The sequence below is a fragment of the Balaenoptera borealis genome (assembly GCF_965194805.1).
Source record: "Balaenoptera borealis genome assembly, chromosome: X".
In the NCBI taxonomy this organism is placed as follows: domain Eukaryota; kingdom Metazoa; phylum Chordata; class Mammalia; order Artiodactyla; family Balaenopteridae; genus Balaenoptera; species Balaenoptera borealis.
In genome coordinates this window covers 108900225-108925036 of record NC_138881.1, presented here as the reverse complement: position 1 = coordinate 108925036, position 24812 = coordinate 108900225, and the positions used below count along the sequence as shown (strand labels likewise).

The 24812-nt window shown below is 34.6% G+C and overlaps 1 protein-coding gene across 8 annotated transcripts in view; it reads left to right on the top strand.

The window, feature by feature from the left end:
* The window catches only part of ZNF280C (zinc finger protein 280C), a 64580-nt gene that overhangs the window by 12539 nt on the left and 27229 nt on the right, over positions 1-24812 (top strand). For 6 of the 8 annotated variants that reach the window (XM_082377887.1, XM_082377886.1, XM_082377882.1 and 3 more), the window contains 10 exons: positions 4338-4484; positions 7131-7196; positions 7296-7432; positions 12753-12867; positions 15773-15943; positions 16093-16202; positions 17775-17995; positions 22458-22615; positions 23313-23413; positions 24180-24326. In XM_082377887.1, the coding sequence (XP_082234013.1) occupies positions 4338-4484; positions 7131-7196; positions 7296-7432; positions 12753-12867; positions 15773-15943; positions 16093-16202; positions 17775-17995; positions 22458-22615; positions 23313-23413; positions 24180-24326 (1373 nt within the window). Of the gene's footprint in view, positions 1-3559; positions 4485-7130; positions 7197-7295; positions 7433-12752; positions 12868-15772; positions 15944-16092; positions 16203-17774; positions 17996-22457; positions 22616-23312; positions 23414-24179; positions 24327-24812 lie in introns of all 8 variants that reach the window. The other 2 variants (XM_082377884.1, XM_082377883.1) reach the window with 2 other exon arrangements.

Genomic DNA, 24812 nt, shown 5'->3' with positions numbered 1-24812 from the left:
TATCGGTTTGGTATACATAATCACAAACTTTTTTCTATGCATAGACAAAAAAATAAATTATTTCTAAATAAGATCATACTATATATGCTGTTATGTGCCCTTAAAATTTTTTACTCAACCATCTATCTTGAATATATTGACAGTGTCGGTACCCAGTTAAAAAGAATGAGGAAGACCTATGTATCAACATGGCATTAAGACCATGGTATTAACGTAGATATAAATTTCTTTATTATCAGTATACATGGGTCTCTCATTTTTTTAAATTTGGCATTGCCTGACTTTGCCTAGTTCCTTAGCCCTTAGATTACCATATGTTAAGTGCATACTGCATATCTAGTAGACTACTGTGTGTAAAAGGAAATGTAAAGGAAGAAGAAAATATGTTCTTTACTCTCAAGGAGCTTACTTTGGAGTTACACGTGTACAGTTAAGACACGTTAAGAAATAGCAGTTTGAGATTATATATAGTGTATTCTGAATTGCCTGGCATAGGCTGTCAGTGTAGTAAAAGGTGGAAGAAAAACAGGGTCTAATAGTTTATCGAGGAGTTACAATTAAACCAAGAGTTGGGAAGGAGTAGGGAATTAATATTTTGTTGAGTATTGCTTGAAGTTAGATACTTCATACAGCTTTTCCCTAAATCTACATTACCACTTCTATTAGGTAGATATTACACCCATATTTTAGATGAGGAAACAGATTCAAGTAATTTCTCCAGAGTTACATTAGAAATGGTGCAATGAAGATTTGAACTATTCAATTTGATGTCAAGTCCATGCTCTTTCTACTATACTTGAATAATATGGACAGTATAAGGTAAGGAGGAGAAGGGTATTTTAGATGGAAAAAACAGTACAAAGGAGGGCTCTGAGGGACACAATATGCAAATGCTAAACTATGAATTACACTCTTAATTATTTCACTTAGAGCATGCTGTATATATTTTTTTAAGTAAGGTTTAGAAAAGAGATCAGTTCTTAAAATTGGTTACATTTGGGAGGGTGGAAGATTTTTTTATTTTGTTTTATGTTAGGTGAACTACTAAGCATTAAACAACACTATGCTAAGAAATTATTTGTATAGAAGGGGAAACTACATTTTAAAAATTTGTTAGAAAATAGCACCAATTTATTAAACTGTTTCTTTTGTATGCCATCCCCAAATCATTATATTCACATAGTACCTTTTAATTTTGAGTCAAAAGTAGAAATGACATTGTTTTAATCTAGTAAAATTACCTTTAGAAATTATTTAATTTAAAAGATAAATTTTAGGTATCATTGTCTAATAAAAAAAGGATATTATTGTCTAAGCCAGAACTCTAGAGTTATTATTTTGTTTTGTTTTTATTTTTTTAAAGTTGTTACCCCATCCACATCTCACTCCATATATCTAGTGCCACTTATATCCATCTTCATTGCTATTATTTTAATTTGGGTGCATTTTTAAAAATAATACATAGTTTAAAAAAGACAATCAGAAGTTTATACGTTGCATACCCACAGATTCTTGAAAAGTGAGAGAAGCAAGCAAGAGAGAGGTGTGCGTGTGTTTTGGGCCTACGTACTCCCTGTTTTTTCAAGGCATCCACTTTGAATAGTTTAGCTGTTTTTCTAATAATTAGTTTCATATTTCTAAATTTTTGAAATATGTACTGCTGTCTCTTGAATCATCAGTTTTTGCCATTATCTAATGATTTTTCCATTAAGGAATAGGAGGATTTTAGTTTTCATACACTTAACCACTCCCCACAAGCACCTCCCAATGTAGTTATATCTCAATTTTTGGTTAAATCATATTTGATGTTTTTATTGTGATGACTATAACAAATATTGTTTGCTGATGAGCATAGTATTGATACGATGGTAATAATATATTATGGATACATTTCCTTTTTCTTTTTTTTTTTATATATCCAGCAATTTAAATTTTTTGGTTTTTAAAATTTGCTAAATTTTATTAAAATTTATAGCCAAGTCTTCTCACACCCTTCTGTAGCCTCTTAAGTTGATTTTCTATATGGTAAAACTTGTCAGGTAATCTAACAATTTGATTGTTAATCTGTGTGTGTGTGTGTGTGTGTGTGTGTGTGTGTGTGTGTGTGTGTGTGGTCTCCTAGAGACATTTCTCCTGGGAGTAATGGTCGTCTCTACTCTGGCTGGTTGCTCTCTAGACCTGTTGAACAGCTATTGTCCTGGGACTTCCCTTTGTCTTTGTATTGTGTGAATGTCATGTTTTCTGCGTTCTGTGTCTTCCTCCTTAAGTCTCATATTTTGATGGGGTCCTAAGAAAGAAAGGGTGAATGGGAGGTAAATTTTGTGTGATGTTGCTGGTCTTTTTTTTTTTAAGATTATGTTTTTATTTATTTATTTATTTTATTCATTATTTATTTTTGGCTGTGTTGGGTCTTTGTTGCTGCGCATGGGCTTTCTCTAGTTATGGAGAGCGGGGGCTACACTTCGTTGGCAGTGCGCTGGCTTCTCACTGTGGTGGCTTCTCTTGTTGCGGAGCACGGGCTCTAGACGCACTGGCTTCAGTAGTTGTGGCACGCAGTCTCAGTAGTTGTGGCGCACGGGCTTATTTGCTCCGTGGCATGTGGGATCTTCTCGGACCAGGGCTCGAGCCTGTGTCCCCTGCATTGGCAGGCGGATTCTTAACCACTGCACCCCCAGGGAAGTCCCACTGGTCTTTATTCTTGATGAAAGAATATGTAACTTCATGCTTGACGAAAATCTTGGCTGGGTATAGAATTCTAAATTGAAAATTATTTTTACTAAGACTTTTGAAATCATTATTCCAACTTTCTTCTCTCCCTCTCTCTCTCTCTCTCAGATTTTAGGATATTCTCTTTATTTCCAGCATTCTGAAATTTCATGATTTGTCCATCTACTGTAGGTTGTTTTCTTGATCATTGTGCTTGGTGCTGGTGGGCCCTTTCAATCTGGAGATTTATGTCCTTTAGAACTGGGAATTTTTCTTGTATTTTTCCTTTGATTATATCCACTTTTTTCTCTGTTCTTTTCTGGGCCTTTATTACGTGAGTTGTACCTTTGAAATTGATTTTATAACAAACTTGTCTTTATTTAGTATATGTATACTTTTTGACTTTTAGTTCCACTTATGGGCTGTTTACTCAACTTTGGCATTTTATTTTTCTTTACTGAATTTTGGCTATTTTATTTTTAATCTTTTTGCTTTGTGAATATTACTTTTTATAACGTTCCTGTCTTATCTCTTTAAAAATGCTAATTACAGTCTCTAATGTTTTCTCTTGTCCTCTGTATTATCTGTGTTTTCTTTAATATCTTTTGGTCCGTTTTATTACTTTGGTCTTTCACATTGGAGATTTTAGTCATATTTCTGGGGCTTATTGGGTGTCTATCCATATTTAAGAATGAGGCACTAAAATGCTTCCTGGTAGTTCTGTGTGATTGGTCAGCACTTGTAGGCTGGTGGTATCCACAGTATGTTCTTTACTTAGTTTCTTCAGGTGAGAAATGCGTAATCTGCTCTGGGATGGAATAAGCCTCACTTAAGTATCCTATTTTCGTTCCAGCATCTCATCCCTGCCTTGTCCTGTGCCTGGTATCCCTGAATCTGGTTCAGTTTTTCTAGCATATCTCCCACCTGTTGCTTCTTATTCTCAGTTTGTCTCCCTTTTGTTAATACAGAAGTTTGTGGGGGGGTTTTCAGATAATAGGTACAGTCCTTTTCATGGATATAATCATATTCTAGTCATAAAACTGAAACTCGGACTTCCCTGGTGGCGCAGTGGTTGGGAGTCTGCCTGCTAATGCGGGGGACACGGGTTCGAGCCCTGGTCTGGGGGGATCCCACATGCCGTGGAGCAACTGGGCCCGTGAGCCACAACTACTGAGCCTGCGCGTCTGGAGCCTGTGCTCCGCAACAAGAGAGGCCGCGACGGTGAGAGGCCCGCACACCGTGATGAAGAGTGGCCCCCGCTCGCCACAACTGGAGAGAGCCCTCGCACAGAAACAAGGACTCAACACAGGCAAAAATAAATAAATAAATAAGTAAGTAAAAATAATTTTAAAAAAAAACAAACTCACTTTGATTGGATTTGATTGTTCCTAAAATTTATTAGCTGCTGTAAATAACTACTGTCATCCATTATCTATCTAGCTAGATTAATTTTACTAGTTTAGATATTAGAGGTTGAGTTCCAAGTTTCATACTTCTGTTACCATTTACTGACAAATATCAGTTCAGTAATTGCTATCAGGATATTAAAGTACATCTTAAATATCATACTATGTATTGCAAAAAAAAGTATTTAAAAAAATAAAATTTGATTCTCTCTTTTTGAAAATTAGATAATCCCAAAATGGCAGAACTGTTCATGGAATGTGAAGAAGAAGAGCTGGAACCATGGCAGAAGAAAGTAGAAGGAATTCAGGATGAAGATGATGATGAGCTGATCTTTGTTGGAGAGATACAAAGTTCAAAACCAGCCATTTCAAGTAAGCATTCACTTTCAGTGAAGCAAAGTTTTATAAGATGTTGCTTCTAATGGAAAACCTGGGCCTGTCTTATATGTCCTTGTTACTCTATAAGGATCTGGAGGTGAGAGAGAGAGAGCATAGAGGTCAGTAAGAATTTGTGAGAATCAGAGGGAGAATGTGGTTGGAGAGTTGAATAAGGAGGTGTGAGAGGTAAAAATATCATATGAGAGAAAAGGAAAATGTTAACTAAATTACCTAAAGGTTAAGATTACCTAACAACATTGTAGGCTTTTTGAGATTAGCAATCATAATTTTATTGGAGCCAAGTAGCCTATTTACTTGTTTATTTGTTAATTTTTCTTTTTTCCCCTTAAGCCCAAATGTACCCGGAAAAGGAAGTGTTGGAATGCTTTGCTTAAAATATCAGACTACTAAATAAGTTTGTGTTAGTCTCTGATGGAGTTTCTTACACCCAGGCAAGTGCCTCGTCAGTGTCATCTTGACTCATGGCTACAAAAATAAAAAGGTGCTGGTCTGTGTACCAACATGGCCGGTAGCTTCTGGCCGCACCCATCTTTCAGCAACTCCTGATGACTGTGTATTCATGAAGAATATACAGTGGCCTGATCTTCAGCTACTATATTGGGATGATGCAGGCAGTCAGCACACTTAATCCTTAATCCACACTTTCTAGGAGAATATGTCCAGTACCTTTGTGGATTTCTGGTAGAGTAATTAGACTTGACATTGTTATAATGTTAAAGTGAAGATATTAATGATACTTGTTAAGATGTCCAATCAGAAATGTGTAAAATGCAGAGGAACAACATACTGAGTTTCAGCGGAGAATGAAGAAACAGATTCTTTCTCATTATACTTACTTTTGTTAAGCCAGGAGAATTTACCAAAGAATGTAGCCAGCATACCAGTGTTTTCTTACTTACTATGGCAGTGCATAATAGTGTAGTTTAGAGAAAAGTTTGTAACTTTCTGAAAGCTTAGTTCTTACTTATCTTGACTCTAAACTTAGAATAGCACTTCTATTCAGTTTTATAAAAGGTAGAATAATTTAATTAGTTTAATTCTCGGTATCACTTCCTGTGGCAAATTGAGAGATGCTAAGTGGAGTGCCACTTCAAAGAAGTAGGCATGTTGGCATATTTGCTGCTGATAGAGGAACAGAATATTATATTCTCTTAATGTTTCCTAGTCACTGTGATTATCTTTATACTGAAATATTGCCATATTTCAATATTATTCAAATCATCTTATTGAAAGCATGACAGTTCACATTGGATTTATATCAGTTATAGATGACTAGTACTCAACTAGAATAATATGTATTAGTTTTTTTTAATATCCATTTTTTTAAATTAATTTATTTGTTTATTTATTTTTGGCTGCATTGGGTCTTCATTGCTGCGTGCGGGCTTTCTCTAGTTGCAGCGAGCGGGGGCTACTCTTCATTGCGGTGCGCAGGCTTCTCATTGCAGTGGCTTCTCTTGTTGTGCAGCACGGGCTCTAGGCGTGCGGGCTTCAGTAGTTGTGGCACACGGGCTTAGTAGTTGTGGCTCGTGGGCTCTAGAGTGTAGGTTCCATAGTTGTGGTGCACGGGCTTAGTTGCTCCGCGGCATGTGGGATCTTCTAGGATCAGGGCTCGAACCCTTATCCTCTGCATTGGCAGGCGGATTCTTAACCACTGCACCACCAGGGAAGTCCTGTATTAGTTTTAAGTGATTCTGTCAGAAAGAAAATTGACCCCAGTGAAATTTCTTTTCTAAATAACTCAAAATTTAAATGATTTTATTGATGTTTTATGTGTACGCCATAAAATATTTTAGCATATGGAACATGAGCTAAATATTTAAAAAGAACCACTATAAGAGGGGGGATAAAAACTTGTGTTTGATACACTGCAGTCACCAAAAAGTACTATAGGAATAGCTCTTTAATGGCTTAGGTAAATACTTACCTTGAATTTCTGAACGAAAACAATACCAAGTTGTTTGAATGAGCAGATTTTTCTCCTAGAAGACTTCTGTAGCGCTTAGTCAGAAACCCTACTTCTGTGTGACCCTTTACTTTATAGAATTATTTTATGAGATCTGGTTCTTTTCTACTAGGAGGGGAAAAAGGAAATTTTCTGATGTCTTAATGGGATTTTTTTGTCTGCTTTGTATCTTCTTCTGATGAGCAATTTTCCAAATTTTCATTTGATTTCTCAATAACCTAGAAGTTATGGGTTCACATGGGTATAAGAGTGAGCAATATTAAACTGATCCAGAAGGTCATGTCAGGCTCAAATTGACTTTTGGTGTAGTAAGTAGATATGAGATACTTTTGTAAACTCTAGATTCAATTTAGTCTGCAGTCTCTGATGGTATCCCTTTCAGAAGTCAAGAGTAATGGTACAGATAACCCATCAGCTTGCCCATAATGAAACTTCCAGGCTTTTAGGGGTGTGAATGTGGCATGGAGATTGGGGAAGGGCTTGATTTCCAGTCACAGTAACCCAAGTCTATATACAACCCTGTCACCATTAAGAGAAAAAAATATACTTCAACTATTGGTTATATATGGATATATTTTTGGAAAGTTTTTTCTATTATCTTAATATATATTTCGTTCAAATAAAAATTTTTTAAATAAATATAATTTTTACAGATATTTTGAACAGAGGTAATCCCAGCTCATCTTCAAAGGAAATAGAGATTGAGACAGTCAGTCAAGGTATAGTATTACTGTATTATTTTAATTTTAAAGTGAAATATTTTGACAAAATTGGTTGTGTAGAGAAATATTCAATATTTGTGTAATTTTAAAATACAGATGTTACTGATGATTTCACGCCTACAAGTGAACACTACAAAGACCCGACATCAGATCCAGTGGCTGCCTTGCCTAGATTTCATCCTGAATCTAAATCTTCACGTAGCCCTGCTATTGTTCAGGACATGTCTAAACCTGTAAGTGTTTCTAAAACTACAGAATTAGATCAGGGACACAGTGGATATTATAATACCCAGTCAGAATTGTGGACTGTCATAGCTAGTCACCATCCCAGTAGAAACATAATCACTATCAGAAAATGTCACCATCTTCAAGGTGAGAGAGTGGCATGGACATATATACACTACCAAACGTAAAACAGATAGCTAGTGGGAAGCAGCCGCAGAGCACAGGGAAATCAGCTCGGTGCTTTGTGACCACCTAGAGGGGTGGGATAGGGAGGGTGGGAGGGAGGGAGATGCAAGAGGGAAGAGATATGGGGACATATGTATATGTATAACTGATTCACTTTGTTATAAAGCAGAAACTGACACACCATTGTAAAGCAATTATACTCTAATAAAGATGTTAAAAAAAGGAGCGTGGGAAAGTGGAAGGGCTATTATAAACAAAGAGTCTGTGATTGGGAGATTGGGATTGACACATATATACCATTTTTTTTAACATCTTTATTAGAGTAGAAAAAAAGAAAAAAAAAGGAAAAAGAAAATGTCACCATCTTTATGATGGCTCAGCCAATACCCAGAATAATAGCTGCAGGAACTAACTATCCAACCTGTCAATAAATCAGGTAATATGCTTAAATTAAATAGGTGTAATATTGAAAACTATGCTATCTAAAGGTGAGTAAAAAAGTATAATCAGTAATGAATATTGCATAATGGCAAAATTCTTAAGACAGTAAACTGAACCAGGTATTCTTAATTGGGAAGATTTTTCCAAGGTCATTATTGCTGTTTATTTTGAAAACATGCTTTCATAGTTTAGTTTTTAAAACTTTTAACAGAAATAATAGATAATGATAATATTTAACATTTGTTAGTCTGTCAACATGGGTAAGTCTTAGTTCTAGATGCTATATATAAATTAATCTCTTTTAATTCTTATGACTTTCTTATGAGGTAAGCGTAGTTATTTCCCCCATTTTGTAGTTGAGGAAACTGAGGCTCAGAGAGTCTAAATGATTCACTCAAGGCCACACAGCTGGTAATGATGGATCTGGGATTTCAATCCAGGTTAGCCCAGAGTTTTTAAAATATGCACATACACACATCCATACACACATTTAAGTATGTGCTTTTAAAAATAGAAGCATTGCCTTGGAGCAGTGGTGTATTTCACAGACCATTGGGGTTCCCTGAGACTCTCAGTAGTCTGTGAGGTCAAAACCATTGTCATACTAACCCTAAGACGTTTGCCCTTTTCACTCTGTTAACATTTGCACTAGTGGTACAAAGGCAATGGAGGATGAAACTGCTGGTGCCTTAATATGAGTCAAGGCAGTGCCACCCAACTAACTGTACTAGTAGTTTTTGTATTGGTGGCCACCAAACACTCACAGTAGAAAAATTTCACTTTCACTTAAGAATATTCTTGAAGAAGTAATAAATTGTTTCTAATTTTATTAACTTTCAACCCTTGAATACACTTGTTTTTAAATATTCTGTGTGACGAAATGGGTAGTATGCATCATAAAGCATTTCTGTATCTGCAGTATAAAGTTTTTCTTGAGGAAAAGCACTTGTGAGATTGAACTGCAAGCTGAACTAGCTGGCTTTTTTTAAATAGAATGCCATTTTTACTTGAAAGGATGACTGACAAAGCACCATGGAGTAATTATTTATTGCTGCTTAACAATAGTACCACAAACTTAGAAGCTTAAAGCAATATATACTTATTATTTCATGGTTTCTGTGACTCTGGAGTCAGGGTATGGCTTAACTGGGTCCTCTGCTGGGCCAGGCTGCAATCAAGGTGTCAGGCAGAGCTGCAGTATCAGTTAATACTGCTCCCAAGCTCACATTGTTGTTGGCAGTATCCAGTTCTTTGTGGGTTGTCAGACTGAAGGTGTCAGTTCTTGCTGCTGTCAGCTGGAGACCGTCCTCAGTTCCTTGCCGTGTGGGCCTTCCTAACATGACTTGCTTGCTTCCTCAAAGCCAGCAAGGGAAAGATGGCCTATGTAACATAATCATGTACATCCTGTCACTTTTGCCATATTCTCTTGGTTAAAAGCAATCACAGGTGCCGTCCACACTCAAGGGGAGATTATACAAGTGTAAATATCAGCAGGAAATTATGGGGGCCACCTTTAGAGTCTATCTGCCACACACAGTTTTTCAGTACTCAGAAATATACAAAGCATGCCTATCATGGAAGAAAACTGATACTATTCTTGCCAATGATAAAATTTGAGCTTTCAAGCAAAAAATTCAATTTTGGAAAACCTATATCTGTATTCTGAAATTATTATCAATCATAATATGAGCCCTGGACTAATAGTCCAAGAAACCTGGATTGAAAATGAGACTTGAATGCTGATTCTGTCTTTGTTCCTAAGTAGAGCATTGTCACAACCTCTGTGGGCCTCACTTTCTTCATTTCTAAAATGAGAACCTTTACCCAGACCACTGGCTCTCAAACTTGGATTCTCTAAGTATCCACAGGCTGTTCTTAATGTTTTTATAAACTTAATAGGTGCACCTGATGATTGCAGGCTACAAGAAATACAAAAATTATTTGATTTTAGCTGGAATCAGATTAACTCAGTGGTTTTCTCATAAGCTGTTTGGCATTTAGGAAAAACAAACCAGGGAATTCCCTGGCAGTCCAGTGGTTAGGACTCGGCGCTTTCACTGCGGTGGGCCCAGGTTCAATCCCTGGTCGGGGAACTAAGATCCCACAAGCCATGCGGTGAGGCCAAAAAAAGGGGGGGAAAAAAAGGAAAAACAAACCAAAAAAACAATAAAGGAAATATCATTATTTAAATACAGATAGATGAAAATCATTCCTATGTTGGACCCAGGGAAGAAGAATAATAAGGAGGAGGGATATCTTTCGTGTTAGGAAAGTTAGAAACTAGAGCTCATCCAAACTCAGAATTTTGTTTCTGTGGGCATGGTTGTTTAATCAAAGTTACTCAATCAGGTTCCCAATCCTAGGGAGTTTTTTAAAAATAGAGATTTTTGTCAGTTGGTCTTGGGTGAGACCTGGGCATAATAGATTAAAACAGAAAGATCTCCAGGTGATTCTGTTATGCAGCCACAGTTGAGGATGACATATATTCTCAAATGAATTGAGAATCCTATGTTAGGGAATTTTCTCTGAAATTCTAAACTTTTTAAGTTTAAGAATTCTCTTTAACCTCAATAACTCTTTTCGGCAGGCAGGGACATAATTATTATTATCCGTTTTAAAGTAAGTGTGATATAGCTTAAGGCACAGGCTTCGTAATAAGGCCGACCTTTGTTCTAATTCCAGCTTCATCATCAGTAACAAGCTGGGTTGTACTGGGAACCTTACTTAACCATACTTAACTTTAGCTTACCTATTTATAAAATGGGAGATCATATTAGGTCTTCATTAGTACTGCTGTGACAACTTCTTAATAGAATACATGTAGTACAGATCTTCTTTGACTTATGATGGGGTTACATCCTGATAAACACATCGTAAGTTGAAAATATCATAAGTTAAAAATGCATTTAATACACTTAACCTACCAAACATCATAACTTAGCCTAGCCTATGTTAAACGTGCTCAGAACACTTACATTAGCCTGTAGTTGGGCAAAATCATCTAATACAAAGCCTATGTTATAATAACGTGTTGAATATCTCATGTAATTTATTGAATACTGTACTGAAAGTGAAAAACAGAATGGTTGTAAGTATATTGATTGCTTACCCTCGTGATCACGTGGCTGACTGGGAGCTGTGGCTTGCTGCCACTGCCCAGTATCGAACCATATATCACTAGCCTGAGAAAAGATCAAAATTCGAAGTATGGTTTCTGCTGAATGCGTATGGCTTTCACAACATCGTAATGTGGAAAATCGTAAGCTGAACCATCATAAGTCTGGGACCATGTGTACTGTGAAAGAGGCAAGTACATTTTAAATAGACAATAGTTGGTGGCTATTATTTCAGTTGCAAAGGAATAACTTGAATCTCATAAGTGACTTACCCAAGGTTCCATAGTTAAATAAATGGACAAGTCTTCCGAATCCCAGTCTATCACCTTTTGTACCTTACCATTGTATTTGGTATCTTTCTGAACTACTTTATGAGATATTAAAAAATCCCAATTGGAGAATTATTTTAACAAGTTATTTGTTTAATAATGTATCTGCTCTCTGAAACGGTGGTACTTAATTGACCAGAGTTATCACCTAGGAAAGGATTTAAAGTGTTAAGTTTGTTTGGAGGAACTTCTGTTAAAGAACTATTTTGGGAATTGCTAGTGAATATTTTCCATTTTTAAGTGCAAATATTTGGAGAAAATATTTACCTCGTAGTTAGATTGTGCTTGGTTACAATTAAGTCATATAGCTATTATTGATTTTATATAATACATGGTGTAAGGCTCAAATGCAGAAATCTGCCTGTTATGCCTCAAATTCTAGGAATAGAATGGTTTGTGTCACTTCGATATCTGTCTCCATAACTTCTTAACAAGTCTCTGTCAACAGAAAACTTAGTAGCAAAGTAAAATTCTTAATACCTGATTGTCTCTCAACTTGTAAGCACAAAACATGCAAGCAGGATCCTTATATTCCCATGATAAAGGTAATATGTATGGGGTTTGGTGCGGAGCAGGGCAGGGGTTGAAAAGAAACGGAAGAGAATTTTGTTTTCTGCAGATGGTTAGTATGGTATATAGAGTATATCAATCAGGACTATATTTTATACACAGATGTCTGGTCCTCTTTTTTTCACTGAACTTTATATTAGAAACATTTCTTTGTCATTGGCTGTTTCTGAAAAACTTAATGTTGCATGATAGTCTATTACTTAATTTATTTAACCATTCCACCATTGTTGGACATACAGGTTTTAAATTTTTGCTATTATAAATAATTCTCCATTAAATATTTTCATTTCCTTAGCATAAGTTCTTGGAAATGGACTATTTAGAATAATTGGATCAAAGGATATGAACTTTTTAAAGCCCTTGATAGATACTCCCAAAATTTTCTTGCAGAAAAGTTGTACCAAAATATAACCTCTACTTTGCTAGTAATATTATCATTATTTTTAAATGTTAACTGTTTATTTAAAACTAACTTTAGATTTGCAGAAAAATTACAAAAATAATCCAGAGAGTTCTCATGTACCCTTTACCTAGTAGATGCTGATTTTGACAGCAAGTAATAAATATCTTTGTGTTTTATAACTTATTAGTAATTGAATCATTAAGGTTATCTTTATAGTATTGACATACAGTTAAATTTACCTTTATAAAACTTTGTAAAACAAAATAATTGTAACTTATTACAGGATTTTACAAAGAATTCATCACAAGATGAATTGGATTATTCTTCAGATTCAGTGTTCGACTTGATCCAGGTTACAATACCACTATCCCAAGATGGATCAACAGCTTATATAGAAGGTTTGGTTTGGCAGTTTTTATAAATATAATAAAAAGAGACTTGATGAATATACATATACGATGGATTTCTATTTTGAAGCCTGTATCTTCATGCTGTGTTTTTCATATGTTGTAAAATGGAAGCTAATCGTTCCTGAATGCCTTTCTTGGGTGATTTTATATAAAATCGTATTTCATGGTAGAATATTTTATTTCTTTTTATTAAGTTGGCTAACATATTCTTTGAGCTCATTCTAACTTGGAGCCAGCCATGCACTGAAAAATCTTAATATAATTTCTGTGAGTCAGGGAAGTCCCCTGATACCCTAATACTGTGGTTTAAAAAAAAAGTATTAATTACTTGGTAATTAGTATGAGAAAAAGTGCATGGTTATAGTTGATTTCTTAATAGGCTAGAGTCTTTCTATCGAAATTAATGTTGTAGATGTGATAGTTAAATATGGTTATAGAGTAGTAGTGTAAAATGGCAATACTAAAGAAATAAGTGATTTGCACATAGTAACTACTCAGTAAATATCCATTGAAGGAATAATGAAAATTTCCAATTAAAGAAGAATTAACAATTCTTTGATTGTATACCATAACAAAGTTCTTCATTAACCTGAAATAGTATGCCATGAAGGAGTTTTATCTAGTTGAAAAATTCCCTGTTACCAAAGCAATTATTGTTTCTATGTTAGCAAATTTGATGTATTTCACTAACTGGAGAAAGGTACACAAAAATTTTTGTGAATATTTAAATTGTTTACTAACAAATTAGTATATATTTACAAAACCAAAATAGAAAGAAATTTATAGCAATATGTGCGCCAAAAACATTTTCCCTTGATAATACTTGGTTTGATAATCACTTATCTAGGCGCCACTTATCTAGTGAGTAAAATAACCAAGAACCAAAATAAATAAGAAGATGAAATAGATGTCTGAAATCTGATTTTGTAATGCACACAGTCTTTATTCATAGAAAAAATCTGAATTCTTGAAGCTTCCACTCTCTCTCTCTCTCTAAGTTGTTACACTGCAAAGAGTGTAACTTTGCCCTGATGGTAAATAAGGTTATAGTTGATTAGGAAGATGTAGGCTTGAGCCTCTATTCTAAATATTTTTGTAGCCTTTATTAAATCACCCTAACCTCTTTACACCTCAATTTTCTCATATTATTAAAATAGATATTTTTATTTTTCTCACGTAATGCATTCATTTTCTAGACCTGAAATCAGCCATTTAGCTATATAATTTTGATTCTTGCTCTGTTTATCTCAGGGCTTTTTTGAGGCTCAAATGAGATAAGTGAGAAGTGAAAAATTCATTAAAACTTTAGAAGACTTGACAATAAACGTTGTTAGCATGATAATTATGAATAATAATATGTACTATATGTTCAGAAGCATGATTAATGGACTCCTGTCTAGGATGATCATAAGATCTTGGAGACGGCTGGATTTGAACTTGATTTTGAAGAAGGAGAATGGGATTTTTATTGGCACTGTTGAGGATAGCGAACAGCACAAGCCAAAGGCAACACAGATAAATAAGTTGAAGAATCAGAATTTAAAGCTATTGAGCTCAGAGTGATTTTATTTAACTTGGAGATTTATGCATGCTTAAAAAATTATATATAAAACAGCCTATTAGATAACTAGTTGCCTAGTCCAAAATACCAGCACTCATTGGTTGTTCAGTTAACCTAAGCAACTGAGAAGAATGTTAGTGTGATTACACAGAAATCAGTCCCAAGTGTCTGCAATATAGCTGTCAGTAATCATGTGCTTGAAGATGGAAAAAAATCATTTCTGTGTTATCTCAAAGAATGAAACGCAGATTTGACAGAGGAGCCCACTGGTGTAATACTCTTATTTTCCTGGCATATATCTATTCTGCTTCTCCTATTAGTATACAGTTGGGAGCATTAAAACATGTGCAGTTTTAGAATCTTTATCACAAAGTACAATTGTGTGTTATTTTCAAAAGGGACTTTTTCTGGGTCTGGTTATAGCCTAAATAGCTCCACTTCTCTTGCAAATACCCTGAATTGCATAATTCTTTAGCCTTTAAGGTGATGGTTTTCAAACTTAAAACTATTTTTAGCAATGAAATCTCTATTCAAACAAAATATGTAAAAGTCTCATTTTTTTTTTAAAGTAAAATGAGAATTTCTCTATCTGACATGCCCACTGAATTCCCTAAAACAGAACCGTGAGGCTCAGGGGAACATAGTTTGAAAGCCATCATACTAACTCCAAACCTTTTCATATGAATAAGTGAGGTATTGTCATTCAAGATATTTAAGATTAGTTGTTTCTACTTTGCATGTAGGAATTAAATAGATAATTTAAACTACCCATCAGATTGTTAAGTGGGAAAAGAACCAGCTTGGTTTTCCATTAGATATCTTAGGATATTTTTTAAAGTATCTTAAGGAGTTTCTCTAAATTTTTAGATTAGAATATAAATTGTTTTTGTTCACAAGCTCAAATGCATTTAAGCATCTGAAGAGAAATTCATTTTTTGGAACTGAGCTTTTAGAGTATTCTCTCTGCTGCCTTTTTTTTGGGGGGGGGGGGGGCTTGGGTTTTTTTGGTCTGACTTCTTTCATGATAACCTATTTATATATTAATTTGAAAGCATCTTTAGAATTTTCTTGCATAAAAAGTTTATTTCATGAATTGTTCAAACTGTGTAGTCCATAATGGCTATATGTGCAGTTTCTTTCTACCTATTGATCATGTAAATTTTGGTCATTCTTCATTGTCAGTTGTATGATATGGTAATTCAATTATATTACCTTTATCTCCAAAGTATTCTTACTTAATTTTAAATGTAAGGCCATTTTAGTAGCATTTGTAAGCAATACTCTATACTAAAGCAATTTCAAATATCTTTCCCACTATTTTAATCATTGTAGGTGTGGATGAAACTCCGCCTATAATAGAACGTTCTTCTGTTTCTAAAGTAGACACTGTTACTCCAAAAAAGCCAAAGACCAGCGAAAGAGTTTCTGACATAAATCCTTGTGCTTCATTGTCTTTAACTAACTCTCCTTCAGTGACATCCTCCCATGTCTTGCTATCAAAAGGTAATTATGAATCTGGCGTATAAAAAAGAAATTGTGTTATTTATACATAAATTTCAGAAATTGTGATCAAGTTTAAAACTGTTATTACTGGTTGGGTTTAAGGTTAAAAAAGGAGAGTTTGACTCATAAAACTCCTTAATTTATTTTAGGTACAAATACCTCACCAAGTCTCCATAAAACTCGACCACCTTTTCTAAGATCTTGTCCAAAGTGCAATGTTCAGTTCAGTCTTTTGGATCCTTTGAAATATCACATGAAGGTAAAACTTTTTCAAAATTTGATTTTTAAAAATATTCACAAATCTCTGAAAATATTAATATTAAAATATTAAGGATTGATATATAGTAAATGCTAGTTTATCCAGATATTTAGATAAGAAATCTTCTCATTGGTATTTTCATATAACTTAAGTAAAAATTGATACTCATAATGATTAACTTTATAAGAGATTTTAAAATCCTTCCCAATCATTAAATTATTAAAATTAAGTTTACAAACACTACATATTATATTTTAATTTTTAATGAAATAATATATTAATCAGAATATTTTATTGACTAGGTCATGCCATTCTTCAAACTTCTTGGAAAGCAGGCATTTTATTAGGTGCTTAATCTTTCATGTAACTTAATTCCTTTTTTTTACGTTATTTTTTGTCCATGGTGATATATGCATGTCACATTACTCAATGAAAATCTTAGCCTTGCATTTTAATTTTTAGCACTTAGACATAAACAACTAATGGAGCATTTCATATGAAATGATAATTTTAACTCAATCCAGAATATAGTATGTGTAGTTGTTATAAATTAATTCTAGATTTATATTGGTGTAAGAAGCTCTTGAAATTAGGTTTTAGGTAATTTTCAAAGTACTAGTGAAAATATTTAAAAATATTTTAGTAGATACTACAGTGTCCTTTGTGTCTGTGGAAAGATAGTCCGTATTCTTTTCGTATGCCCAGTATAAATGGCAGGAAGCGGGGAAGGAGGCAAGAAAAAAGGTGGTGTAGAATATATGCAGGAAACAAGGGATGAGAAGAATGCAAGGTAAAGAAAACTATTTAGTAAAAGTTATTGCTCACTATTTCAAAGATTGGCAATTTTTTCATTGAAATTCAGCATTTTACAAAAAAATGTAGAAAGAAAAGGAGCATCCTAGAATTCCAATTACAGTCTCTTTATTCTTGGGCAAAACTGTATTTGATCTATCACTATTTCCATCTCCCTGAGTGTGACTTCTGTTAACTGGACTTTGGGCTTTGGTTTTAAAAGTAAGAAGTAACTTCTACAATGCTTTCAGGTTTCCTATTTATGTAATATTGTGTAGAGATACACAATCAAGTGATGTTTTTATGTTTTGCATCATAGATAGAGAAAAGAAAGGAATGAGTTTGTTAGTTATCTTTAGTTTATTTAATTTGGGGGTAATTATAGTCACATGATTCAAAAAGTATAAGAAGGAATACAGTGAAAAATCTCACCCGGACTCCTGTTTGCCTAGTTCTCAATACAACTCACAAAGGAATCATTTTTTATTAACTTGTTTTGTATCCTCTTTGATTTTCTTTCTGCATATACAGGCACACGTGAATGTTCTTATTTTCCATCTATTAATATACACAAATCATAGCATGTTATATATACTTCTGCACCTGGAGAAAGTGACAGACTTTTTCTAAAATGTAGCTTTTATTTATTGTTTGTGATTAAAACTATGTGAGACTGTCTTTCCACATGAGCTGGCCCTAGTTATAAACACAGAATCATTTTTTGATGTCTAATTTTTAAAAGAAATATAAATAAGGCTTGTATTTTTTTTTCTCTTTCAGCGTTGTTGTCCAGACATGGTAAATGCATTTTTGGAAATGAGTAAAGTAGAACTTTCCAGTACTGAAGATAAAAATGAGACTGGTGCAGAGAAAGGAAAATTGGTTATGTTAGTTAGTGAGTTTTACTATGGAAGACATGAAGGAGCTGTTGATGTGGAACAGAAGACTTATACAACATTTAAATGCTTCAGTTGCTTGAAAGTTCTTAAAAATAATATTAGGTATGTAAATACTTATTTCTATTTCTATTTGAAAATTGGGATGCTACAGATGTAAATATTGTATTTCTTTTTCTGTGCCATCCTAGATAAGCAATTTTAACTTTCTACTAAGAATAAAGGCAGATTTTCATGTTGAAAAGCTTTTATCTTTTCTTGTATTTTTAGGAGTTTGACACTTGGATCCACTTTAGTTGTATATATTTCAGATAGCTTAAGAAAGGACAAAATTTATTTTAAGCTAGGGGAAAATCATTCTTTTCTCTGTATTTATCATTGAACTAGGAATTTCCATGAGATATTTTTATTTCTTAACTGCTTCTGAATCTTATTTTTCCTATCACAAGAAGAACCACTTTATCCAATTTTACCTCCACCATGTTTGTCTTATTTAATGTTCTTTTTTTTTTTTTTAATAAATTTATTTATTTATTTATTTATTGGAGGCGTTGGGTTTTCGTTGAGGTGCACGGGCTTCTCATTGCAGTGGCTTCTCTTGTTGCGGAGCATGGGCTCTAGGTGCGCGGGCTTCAGTAGTTGTGGCACACAGGCTCAGTAGTTGTGGCTCACAGGCTCTAGAGTGCAGGCTTAGTAGTTGTGGCACATGGGCTTAGTTGCTCTGCGGTATGTGGGATCTTCCCAGACCAGGGCTCGAACCCGAGTCCCCTGCATTGGCAGGCGGATTCTTAACCACTGCGCCACCAGGGAAGTCCCTTAATGTTCTCTTTTACAATTCATATTTATAATTTTAGTACATTTTCCTTACAGAAAAAGTGATTTTTTTGATCGTCTTCTTTAGAGAAGTGCCAGTTCTTTCTTTTTTTTTTTTAATTTATTATTTATTTTTGGCTGTGTTGGGTCTTTGTTGCTGCAGGCGGGCTTTCTCTAGTTGCGGCGAGCGGGGTCTACTCTTCGTTGTGGTGCGCGGGCTTCTCATTGCAGTGGCTTCTCTTGTTGTGGAACACCGGCTCTAGGCGCGCGGGCTTCAGTGGTTGTGGCTCGCGGGCTCTAGAGTGCAGGCTCAGTAGTTGTGGCGTACGGGCTTAGTTGCTCCGTGGCATGTGGCATCTTCCCGGACCAGGGCTCGAACCCATGTCCCCTGCATTGGCAGGCGGATTCTTAACCAGTGCGCCACCAGGGAAGCCCAGAAGTACCAGTTCTATGCAACATGTCTGCTTTGATTTTATAATTTAACACATTTTCAAAGTAGAGATTTAATTCTCAATGGAATTCTGAGGAGTTATACATGTATGCTTCAAAATTTTAGGAACTTATACTTTGCAGTCTTTGAGTTATATGGCATATTACATATCTATCATCCTAAGTGAGATATAACAAGAACAAAGTAATGAGACATATTGATTGGTATTTTTTAATTGGCTATATAGCCTGACATTGTTTTTCCAATATTTTATTATAAAAAATTTCAGATAGTCAGCAAAGTTGAGAAAATTTTACAGTGAACATCTCTATATATTTACCACCTCAATTCTACCATTAATATTTTACTCTACTTGCATTACTACATATCTATTTATCCATAGACCCATCTGAGTTTTTTTATACTTTTCAGAGTAAATTGCAGACATCAATGCACTTCCCTTAGGTGAGATACATATATGTATATGTATGTCTGTACCTATATTGTGACACATACATGCTTATAAACTTTTAAAAATATTTACCCTTGAAAACCATCATTTATAACTAGCATTCTTAAACATTCTATAGATAGGTCATTTCTAAGCTCAGCATTTATTTTTTCTGGTGAATTCTTGGGTCCAAAATGAAGTACATAGAAAAACACTGAAATGCACTGTAATATAAGCCTAAAACAATTGTGAATGCTACATTTATGGTAGCGTTTTATAGTTTTCAAAGACCTTTCACTTATATTATTCATATGAGTTTTCACACTTCTTTACCTCCTTTTATCAAGCCCTACCAGCCATCAATTGCTAATGGTCCCAGTAGCTTAACAGAAGAGAAATTGTTATTTGCGATATAACACTGAAACAACGTTACGATAAAACTCTGTGACTCATAAAAACAGAGTAGAACAGTGGTTACCAGGGATGGGGGAATTGGGGATATGTTATTTAGGGGTACAAACTTGCAACTTCTTATAGATAAATAAGTCCTGGAGATCTAACGCACAGCATAATGGTTATAGACAACAATACTGTGTTATAAACTTCAAAGTTGCTAAGAGACTAGATCTTAATTATTCCCACCATAAAAAAAGAAATGATAATTATCTGATGTGATAAAGGTGTTAGTTTATGCTACTGTGGTAATCATATTGCAATATATAAATTATCAAATCGATATACACCTTAAACTTATACAGTGTTATGTGTCAATTATATCGCAATAAAAATAAAATAATGCCAAAAAAACACACCCAACTCTGAGACCTCATTCCATATTATCATTCTTATAGTAAAATACATCAGAAAAGGGACTTCCCTGGTGGCGCAGTGGTTGGGAATCCGCCTGCCAGTGACACAGGGGACACGGGTTCGAGCCCTGGTCCGGGAGGATCCCACATGCTGCAGAGCAGCTGGGCCCATGCGCCACAACTGCTGAGCCTGCGCTCTGGAGCCCGCAAGCCACAACTGCTGAGCCCATGTGCCTAGAGCCCGCAGTGAGGGGCCTGCTCACTGCAACTAGAGAAAGCCCGCGCACAGCAGCGAAGACCCAATGCAGCCAAAAAAAAAAAAATCAGAAAATAGTGTTGATAAATTTCGTAAAATGCATAGAAAAGTGGTTCACTAGTTAAGTTCCTTGTTATACTTAAATATTATGTATATGATATTAGAAGTTCTTCCAGCATTAGCTTTTTGGCTTTTCTTTAAGATTAGCCCATTTAATATTAAGCATGAAATTTTCTTTGTTTTTTTGTTTTCATTTCAAAAGACTGGCTACAGATTTCTAGATTATCAGAATATCTAGAAATTTTAAACTAACCATGTTTTGTAATACCTAGGAATTTTGTGGCATTTTGACATACTGTTTAGTAAATGAAACCGGAACAGTAAACACTGAATAACCGAAGATGTTATATGTGTTAAATAACATTTTACCTTAATGGTAAAAACTAGGATGGAAAACTGATGGTTTTAAGGGATGGTAGACGCTAATAGCTCAAGATTTCTCCTCTCAGCCCTGTCAACATATTGTAGTATATTTTTCCCTACAGTGAGTGTCACCAAAACCAGTTAGGGTTATTTTATTTTGAGAATAGCCTTGTGAGGGGTTTCCTTTTTTCCACATCTCCATCTACTGGTTTAAGAAGTGTGAGCTGCTGATGGGGGCAGGGTAATAACTGAGAGATAGCTAGTTGGTTAACAGATTATTTTATACAAATAAATTTTACTAAAGTTGTGAGCTGAAAGGTTAATGGCTCATGACCTTTATATGTAAATATTTAGGCAAGACTAGGATTTTTAAATAGATTTAATAGAGATGATGTTAAAATGAAAGGAGAAAAAACGATATTTCACAGTGTACCATAAGCAGCTCTAAAGAGAAGTGGTGTTTTGAAGGTGTGAGGAGATAAATGTTAAAGCCTCTGTAATAATTGCTGCCTAGGTTGCTGACATTATTACTTCATTTCAAGATTATTTCCTTTAGGGACTCATAGTGACTAGCTATTAATATTTGACCCAGACTTGAGATTGTAATTTTGATTAAATAACTTTACGTTGAAATTCAGTAGAACATTTCAGTAAGCCGTTTGAAATAGATATGCCTGTTTATATTGTACTCTCTGCCATTAAAGGTCATAGTTCCTTCTCATAAGAAGCCTTTTAGGGAATCTGACATAGCAGAATGTAGAACTGAAAAATGGACTGTGCTACAAAGGGCACAGTCTGCGAGTTAAAATGAACTGTTTGTGCTAACAGTAAACCTGTATCATTAAATAAAACAAAAGATTCTTGTAATTATAGGTATTAAAATTGCTATTACATGCATGTAGAAACCAAGGCACAAATAAAAATGCTAACAATTTGTCTTTTGAGCAGCTGAAAGCTATTGTATATCGCAAGGCCGTCAAAAGATTTCTGTCATGATTCTGTAGCTGCTCTTGGTGGTAGAGTTTCCTTTAAGTATTTTATTTTAAAATGTAAATAGTATTTCATGTATGGTAAAGAAGCCTGCTGTTTTTCTTTACAAAAAAATTTTAATCTGAAATAATGGTGAAGAAGCAAATTAGCAGTATTTCGTATTAACTATATTAATGGATTATTTTAAAACAAAGATGCAAAGAAGAATGTTTGCTGATGCACTTAATGAAAGTGATCATTTGAAGTGCACACTTTTCCAGAGGACTATATGGCTTTGGAGGTGTTATTTTGAGTCATACAACTGCGTTTTTAGCATTTAGGTTCAGATACTTATTTGTGAGATTTGTCTTTGGTTATAAATTTGAATATTTGCATCTGTTAACAATCATTTATAGGTTTATGAACCACATGAAACATCATTTGGAACATGAGAAACAGAACACTGAGAGCTGGGAAAACCACACCACCTGCCAGCACTGCTACCGTCAGTATCCCACACCATTCCAGCTGCAGTGTCACATTGAGAGTACACACACTCCCCATGAGTTTTCTAGTAAGTCACAATTTTGTTAAAATCCTGAACATTAATGATTTTGATTATCTAACCTATGAAGAATCCTTAAGAATTCTGATGGAAAAATAAGAATAAGAGATAGATTTTGTAATTTGGGGGTAAAGTTGAAAGCATATTTTAACTTGTATAAACTTTTCAATAAAATTACTTACTAAAATTGAAGTCCCTCTTGTAAATTGAAGCTTCCTTGGCATAACTTATGCATTGTATGTAGGAAGTAAATTATAAAACTCAGATTCCCTGGTTTGCAAATAAAATTAATGGTCTTCATTTACACTCTAATAAGAAAAGTAACTGCAGTGATAGTTAAAATCACAGAGTCTGGAGTTAGCTTGGATTCAAATCCCAGCTCTGCCTCTAATACAGCTGTGAGATGTCAGTCAAGTTAATTAATCTTTCTGTGCCTCAGGTTCCTCATCGGAAAAATGGGGATAAAACTTAACAGTACAGCTCTCAGTGATGGTATGAGAATGAAACAAGCTAATACTAAGCAAAGTCCTTAGAACAGCGTTACAGAATTAACCACTGTAGAATTGTTGGAACCACCATCACCACTGTTATTATTATTATTATTATTATTATTATTACTTGTTGTTGCTGTTGTTATGGATGTGCAAACTGAATCTTTGATTTATACATCCTTAAAATGATGTAATGTGTTTTTTTCCACTTTCAGCTATTTGTAAAATCTGTGAATTATCATTTGAAACAGAACAGACTCTTTTACAACATATGAAGGACACTCATAAACCCGGTGAAATGCCATATGTTTGCCAGGTACACACACATTTTATTGTGTATTTAGGTGTTTAATTTTCACATGCCATGAAATAGTATTGTTCTTTTGATTTTTTTTTTAAATAAAAATGAGTTACTAAAATGAAGACCCTCTTCAATAGTTGAAACTCTTGGTTTAACTCATGTATGTGTGGATGGTGGGTTGGATTTGACCTGTGGGCCATAGTTTGCTGACCCCTCTACTAGACAAACAAAAAGCCCTGCTGGAGAAAGACAAACATATTGACTTTCTTACCCTGTAGGGAAGAATATAGACGTGTTAGAGAAATAAGAAATACTGTTAGTTACGGGGAACTCAACTAAAGGCTTTGGGGCCAGTATTTTTCCCGAATTTCAAGGGGTTCCCAGTAAGATAGCAAGATAAAGATAAATTGCCTCTGTTACAGCCTGGATGCTATTTAAAATCCAAAGAAGAGAATCCTCATTTGATGTAACAGGAAAAACTTTATAGGTCAAGAGGTGTCAGACTTTGAAAATTCAAGTCAGGATGGGGGATAGTAGATCTGAAAAGAAGGGAATCTACTGATGTTTAGGAATATATCCCTAAACTTTGAAAGACAACTTTTCTGCTTCAGAGATTATCTGTATTACTTGCAGTATCAGGATCCTTGGTTGTATAGGCAGCAGAGCTGAATTAGTAGTACATCATGTTACTCTAAACAAATGACTTATTGTTGCTACTTTGATATAATTGCATACCGTTTATAAATTTTCAAGTTAAATTAAATCTTCTTTATATTTCTAGGTTTGCCAGTTTAGATCATCAACATTTTCTGATGTAGAAACTCATTTTAGAGCATCCCATGAAAATACTAAGAACTTGCTGTGTCCATTTTGCCTCAAAGTTAGTAGAATGGCAACCCCCTACATGAATCATTACATGAAGCATCAGGTGAGATATAGCAGTTCTTATTTGTTCATTTTGTCTTAGTGTAAAGGTTATATATATAAACTTAGAACATTGGTTAGATTTGTTCTAGAAGGAAAGCAAAGTTGTTCCAAATGACACCATTAATTTATAATTTATGCTGAAATACTTGTGAAACTTCCACTTCTTTTCTTTGTCTGCTTCCTGGTGATGATGAGGCTCATGGATAGTGAAAATTCTGAAAGGTAGGTACAAATAGGAGCCTAGTGTGGAGGGGAAGAGGAAAGATGAGTGGAATATTTACATTGGACATTTCAAGGGTTTAAGAGTGGTGAGAATGGGAATGATTTTAAAGAGCAGGGGAAAGGATAAGTTTGAACTAAGGAAGATAAGATTGAGGATTCACAATCTTCTGTTTTCCTCTCTCTTCAAACTTTATCTCCACTTTCTAGTCCACCTTTTTTTTTTTTTTTTTGGCCCCACGGCTTGTGGATCCTAGTTCCCTGACCA